General features: G+C 43.1%; 1 protein-coding gene across 1 annotated transcript; it reads right to left on the bottom strand.

Annotated features, from left to right (window-relative positions):
• Positions 1 to 1,676: 1,676 nt before the first annotated feature.
• On the bottom strand, positions 1,677 to 5,013 carry LOC136513271 (probable ribosome biogenesis protein RLP24). The gene is made up of 4 exons (XM_066507263.1): positions 4,804 to 5,013; positions 2,416 to 2,529; positions 2,182 to 2,318; positions 1,677 to 2,103 (listed from the first exon to the last, which is right to left on the bottom strand). Exons 1-4 carry the CDS (start codon positions 4,882 to 4,884, stop codon positions 1,935 to 1,937), a joined length of 501 nt encoding a protein of 166 aa, XP_066363360.1. The 5' UTR covers positions 4,885 to 5,013; the 3' UTR covers positions 1,677 to 1,934.
• Positions 5,014 to 6,949: the final 1,936 nt, after the last annotated feature.

The following is a 6,949-nucleotide window of genomic DNA, read 5'->3' as shown; positions in this document are numbered from 1 at the left end:
TCATCATCATGCCATCACCATTGTCATGATCTTCGCCATTGCTTCATCACTTCGAGTAGTGCTACCTATCTCATAATCACTTTGATAAACTAGGTTAGCACTTAGGGTTTCTTCAATTAACCAAAACCAAACTAGAGCTTTCATCAGGCTGCCAATCCCATGGATCTAGCCGCTAGGACCTCAGATCCGGTCGCCACCGCACGGATCGAGCCGCCACCGCGCTTGTAGGACTGCAGTCCGGTCGTCACCGCGCGGAAACAGCCGCCCAGAGGGGAGGCGAGCCCGGACCAGCCACCACCGGATCTGGCCGACGAGCATGCGGATCCGGCCACCCCTGCGCTGTCGCCGCGCGCCAGGAACTAGCCGGCGTCGCCGCGACTGCCCTGGAATCCCACCGGCGTTGCGGCCCGCGCACCTGGATCCAGCCGCCACAGCCACCCGCGCGCCGGAATCCCGCCGCCACCGCGGCCCACGGGCAGGGAGGCACAGATCTGGCGCAGATAGCAAATAGCTTACGTTAGGGTTGGGGAGCTTGGTTTCGCGCAGCGGGAAAGGGAAGGCTGGCAGGAGCGGACGAACCTGGTGGGTGATCGTCGTGAGATCTCGCTCATCGCTGGCGAGTGGCCAAGGGCCCGGCGAAGCCCCTCGGCACCTAGCTTAGCGTGGGGGCGAACCTGGTACTTCAGATAAACGGCTGCAGTTCGCACAGTATGGGCGGTTGGTGATTGACCTGCCCCTACAAATATTGAGTGAGCCGCCCCTACAAATTCGACCCATTTGTAGGGACGGCTCGTATCACCAGCCGCCCATGTTGTTCTATTTGTAGGGACGGCTGGTCTCGTGGCTCCCGAATATGTCACTGTAGTAGCGGCTCCATCACCGACCACTCTTATAAAAATTTATTCCGTTGCTACAAATCGTTTTTCACGTAGTGACACTTAGCTGATAAACATGACCTGGCCAAGCTAGCCGTAGCCGCACGCCACATCCTGGCCTAGCTTCGACCGCCTAGAGTACTGTCGTCCGGTCATAAGACTATGCGAATCAGTTGCCTTCCTATTGGTCTGCACTCCACACTATTTCAGCATCAGATCATCCACGGGGCCTAACCCGAAGGAGGCATCTTCAACACCAAGACCGGAGGTGGCAGTGGTGTCGAAGCAAGCAAGCGGCAACAGAGGCGGCCTCAGCATGCCGATCCGACCGTGGTGGCAGTGTAGATATTGTAATTGGAAGAGTAAATTGTGCGGGCTGATTAATGGGAGAATTCGGCTGTAAACAATTACGGACGCAAAGGTTGTGATTACTAATATGCCTTGATTAAATAAATTCTATTGACCAATTACCTTCCACAGATCAATGGCCAGAAAATTTCACAAGCAAAAGTGCCTCGAAGTACCAGCTTCCCTCCCCAACCACTGTAACATAGCTCCTCCCGAAGCATTTTTTTACTCTTCCACCAAGCTGATCGACTGAAGCAGAAAGAGTCTCTGATCTGATTTGTGATGCATGTCTTGACTCTAGCCTTCAGTGTTTTTCAAATAACCTGAAATTACAAAAGCAAGAATGCGAACTATTGCCTCGGTGATTAAACAACTACTCGGGGCCCAACAAAGGATGAAATCCTTGGCTGACCAAAAATAGGTCAGAACGGGTGTTTGCAACGAGAGTATTCGTTGACTTAAAGTTACACCAATAATTTTTTTCCCTCGAACAAAGTTACACCCATAATAGGTAAATGTCATGAGCAGGTACAGCTACAGACTCCTATCAAAATTTATCTCACATACTAACTCCAGTGTAGGTATCAGGAACCACACAGAAAACTTGCTGATACTCACTCCATGCATACATTGTCTAAACATCTTTCACCAACTTCATAATAGGTAAATCCTCTGCATCGGACAAGAACACAGGCGACACAATGCCACGCGCTACTCTTCCATAGCATTATCTTCTGTCTGCTGCTGAACAACTTTGACCTTGATCTTTGTTTTCTCGGCTGCGACCTCGTTGCTAATAAGCTTCTTCGGAAGCATGCCGATGTCCTGATCCAGCTCCTTAGAATCTTTCTCCATCTCCTTGCGTTTACCAGGTTTATGTCTGTCAAAAGATGTACATGTTAGACAGGAAAATCCTTGCAAAATCAAACAGACAACAAATTGGAGTACAATAACGAACCTGTTTGAAATGTGCTTCTCCAGACGGTCATGCCTAATCTTTGTAATAAGAGGGATGGCCTTCAGAGTTTGCTCTGTCAATTTGCGGTCATACCGCTCAGGCCTGTTCCTCTTCCTCTCAAACTCAAAGGTTGTATCCTGGTAAATTTCAAAGAATATCAGTCATGGTTTGAATAGGAAAAAATAGGACCCCCGATTATTACATGATATCAGAAACAACAAAGTGGTTACTAACCTTTGTCATGTCCTTGCCATGCAATTGCCTGTATGCTTTTGTCCACTTAACCTTACGAGGATTTCTCTTCATCTTAAAATTTTTATGACACTTTGACCGGCAAAAGCGGAAGATCTGGCAAGAAGAAATATCCAATCACTCTTGCAGGGTACCAACAAGATACAAAATAGAAACAACAAAATTTACTTTAAAGGCAAGAAAAGCATATGCATTGCCTTATATTGCTCTGAAGTATTCATGCAAACAATTTTCGCAATAAACACTTTAACAGTCTAGAAAGGATATAAATTTGAACACTAAAACTAAAAATCATAATTCATGGGGGCAGACATAACATATCAGTCAAAAGAAAATTACAACGGCATATTTTACCTTTCAATTTTAATCCAGAAGAAAAATAGAACCCCTGAACATCTTAATAAGGATAATCATCAATCAAGAAAAGAATGTAAAACTGATGTGTCATATTTAAACACGGCTAATGAAGAATATTTGTAAAGTATATAAATAAAGCAGTTTCATTTACATATGGCCAGAAGACAAAATATCCAACTTTACATTCTAGGCCCATAAAATTTTCAAAGGTGTGTTGCCGCATGTACCAAAATACCATATTGTTACTCAAAGAACACTGGCCGCTCCTAACAGATACACATTACAAAGATCTAACAAGCAAGCCTACATGTTCTTCTATTGCAGACCAAGAAATGCGGTATTTTATATTTTCCTTGAATTCATCAAGTAGGCCACCGTTCACAGAATACAATAAATAACATTTATGGGAATCAGAAACTGTACGAATAAGCATTACTGAACAACGAGGAATCCAGGATAACACAAACGAATTAACTAGAAATTACATGCAAAATGATATAGAAAACAGAATCACGCATGCTGGAACAGTACAAAACATACTAGAAATTACATGCAAAATGATATAGAAAACAGAATTACGCATGCTGGAACAGTACAAAACATACAAACGAATTTAGTTAGATCTTAGTTTTCTTTAAAGTAAAATTAAGTTACCTAGTCTACAGAACATTTAGTTATCGTAAGCATTATGGCACAATTGCATATCTTCTATCTTCTAGTAGATTCTGAATCTGAAATTAAACAGATAAAAATACAGTCTAGTGCTCTGTTTGTCACTATACAGTATTAAATTCACTGCCTACATCCATCAAGAAACAACAACAGGAGTAGGGAAAACCCCATTGGACAAGGAACAAATAACTCTTACGCCGAACTGTCTCACAAATAAAGCAGGTAACTAAGGAGTTATAGCTGGTAGTCCCTACATTGCAAAACTTAAGGCATTGATAGACTTCGAGGCATGGTCTCGAAAACTAGATATCGACTCTTAATTTCTTATAATGCAGTGCTTGCAGAAACAAAATTATAACCATAAGAAAATGCAGTAAAACGTGAATCCAATTATATCATTTTCACACCAACAAAATGAAAATCTGTTGAGGCTAATTGTTGGTTGAAGATTACAAGTTTGGCTTAATGCGCACAAGCCTGAATTTAATGTGCATTAGCCTTTATAAAATGAAGTGGAGGGAATAGCTAAAACCACAAATCAATGCTGCAGTTACCATGCATGTAAGCTGCAGCTTCTAAGCCAAATAATTAAGCCAAGTTCCTTAAGTGAAGACCAGATTTGGGTCTAACATCTTTTATGAAGTGTTCAGTGCTTACAAGGCAATCCTATGCATCAAGAAATGTCATGCCATGTGATTTCCATTTACATCTAATTAGCACCGTTAAAATTTTTCTACTAACATATCTAACCAGGTGACAGTATCAAACTATCAATTCTCTGAAGAGAGACAGACACCATTTGCCTAATTTTCTGTTTGACTCCCGCACAAACAAGATGATCACCATTATTAGTTCATCCCTAAATTTCGTTTTTAATAGAAGGTTCGCTTCATAATGATGAACTGGAAAAAGAAAAGGGCAAAAGGTTCTCTAACTTGCTTAGCAGTTCTACAGCAGATAAGAAAATGCTAAGGAGCCAGTTCTTGACAGGAAGACACAACAATCCATTATTTATATATTTACACTGTTAAGTAATAACTTATAGCTCATTGCTCACACCAGCTCACAACCTGTAGTGCCGGATATATCTCCAGACAACACCAGATACAAAGTCAGGGGCATGGTCCATCCAACGTCGTGAGCCAGAAACTAAAATATGCGATTGGGCACCAGAAACTAACACGGTCTCCCAAATATAACACAGGCAAGAAACTGATTCAACACAAGCAGCTAACAGTTTGGATTCAGTAATGGTTCCATGACTCCACCAAGGGCGAGCTCTTTATGTCAATCAAAATCAAACAAGGAAACCTTCCGAGGAAACAAGAAGAAGAGAAGCACCTTGGCATCGTTGCGGACGAACTGGATTCCATGGCCGGGGTAGATGGTGGAGGAGCAGAACCAGCACTTCTCCAACCTCATGGCGCCGCCTTCCTTGGTGCCGTCCTACGGGCCCCCGAATCAGCAGAAAAAGAACGGGTTTGGTGATATGCGACTGCGGCGCGCGGGCGGCTGTCGAGCGGCGGAGGGCACGCGCAACTGGCCGACTGCGGCCGCTAGGGTTTTCGCGAAGGGAGTGGAGAGCGGGGCTTATGTTGCTCGCTTGGTGGGCCGTCACTTTGGGCTGCCCCTTTGGGCCAGGCCGAACAGTTTACCAGTTTTGTCAGAGTTAAGTTAAGAATGAATTTATACAGAAAAATATCAATGTTTATTACACAAGTTAGATTAGATATAAGAAACTACATTTCATGGTAAATTGAATTGTATTGATTTGATATCATAAATATCGATATGTTTTCTATAAATTTAATCAAATTTACAATAGTTTGACCTTAGCTGAATTATAAGGTCTCTATTTCGGAGGGAGTATAATTTTAAACGAACATATGATTGGTCTAAATAATTTTTTATTAAATATGTTTGGTTCGATTAATTATTTAGGTAATTTTAACCGTAGTGCAACTTGCATCCCCAGGTAAAGGCCGGGGATATATGGTGAACCCTAGGTAAGGAGCCACAAAACATGGGTTGCGTGAGGGTAGCTTAGACCTTGGAGCATCTCGAATAGTTCCTAAAAAATCAATTGGTAAATCAATGAGTTTTTCAACTGGCAAAAAAAAGTTAGGAGCATATTTATTGAGTTTCTCCGGCAGTTCTGAAAGTTCGCTCCTTAAATATAGAATGCAACTTTGCATCAGGAATCCTAAATTATTTCCAAAATCATAATCACTTTTATATTTTCTTTCTCTTTTACACATTTGCATTGAAAAACATCATGTACTACTCTTTATTCTTCCAACGTCCTTCTACCTCTGGATTGACGATCGATAAGCGCACGTATATTTCCGTGATCGGTGGATTTTCCCAACTGCAGAAAGATCGGTATATGAGATAGGGAGTTGTTGGAGAGCAGTTTTTTTAATCTTGCCAAAAAAATTCAAGATTAGAAGTGGGTTTTAAAAACACTCTTGGAGATGCTCTTAGAGTGGAAAGCAACACCACATGGCCGCAGGTAGGATTTACGTACAAAGGTTGCTCTTGCTTTTCTCAGACGTCTGTTTCCTCGAACCTCATATCACAATTCACAAATCATAAGGCCACGGCTCCGGCTCCGCCTGACAATTACTGTAGAAAACATTGTAGCTCGGAGCTGATTTTCTCTATCCTAGTTTCTTCTCTCACTGTAGCTCGGGTACTGTTTATGAGCCGGCTTTTCTGGCTCCGACGGTTCCTGCTACAGTGCCAGTAATCGGCTACTGGGCGGCCGACAGAGCGCTACAGTGCCAGGAACCGAAGCCTCCAAGAGCCCTGCCAAAGTAGACTTGAGCAAATCTCGCCCGGTCCGCTCACCTGATTGGACATGACGTGCACAGAGGTTCCGCCGCTACCTATTTATCACGGCACAGTTGACCTAAAACATTAATTTTATTCTCGGCCGAAATATATCGGGCCCAGACCTGCCCAGTTGGCCTTTTTGTAGGCTCGGCCCAAACACGCCGTGGCCTGACGTGTACTCAGATCTAGGGGTGTTTGGTCACTCTTCGATTCCTAAATCTAGTCCCATTTAGTATCACTTTTTATCAAACACTTTCACTAAATGGGACTAAATAATGACCTTTAGTCAACTAGTCACTCAAATGTTGCTACCTTTTAGTTAGTCTGCCTCACCTTTCAGTCACTTTAGAACCAAACACCCTAACTAAAAGGGACTGAAAGGCATTTTTTAATCTCTTTTAGCCCATCAAACCAAATAGAAGATGACTAAAGTTTACGAGCTGGTTTAGATAACTGAACTTTTGGAACCAAAATCGGTCAAGGATGGTTGGAGAACTTGGGTTAGACATGGCCATATGCTATGCAGGCCCGTCCCGAGAAATGCTGAACAGTGGATCTGAACGTCCAGAGCTGACGTGGCGTTAATGTGACCGACCACCTGATTCTGCTCCTCGCCGCAAGCCTGGACGTACATGGCTTGAATTGAAGGCAT

This window comes from Miscanthus floridulus, chromosome 16 (genome assembly GCF_019320115.1).
Source record: "Miscanthus floridulus cultivar M001 chromosome 16, ASM1932011v1, whole genome shotgun sequence".
Classification (NCBI taxonomy): Eukaryota; Viridiplantae; Streptophyta; class Magnoliopsida; order Poales; family Poaceae; genus Miscanthus; species Miscanthus floridulus.
Note: the sequence above shows the minus strand (reverse complement) of the source record. Positions and strands in the feature narration are given on the sequence as shown.

Bases quoted from the DNA above. Each gene is read 5' to 3' on its own strand.
- LOC136513271 (XM_066507263.1), bottom strand. From the start codon at position 4,884: ATGAGGTTGGAGAAGTGCTGGTTCTGCTCCTCCACCATCTACCCCGGC. The intron at 2,319-2,415 runs GTTAGTAACCAC...GAAATTTACCAG, and splicing joins ATGGCAAGGACATGACAAAG to GATACAACCTTTGAGTTTGA. The intron at 2,104-2,181 runs GTTCGTTATTGT...ATCTTTTGACAG, and splicing joins GAGAAGCACATTTCAAACAG to ACATAAACCTGGTAAACGCA.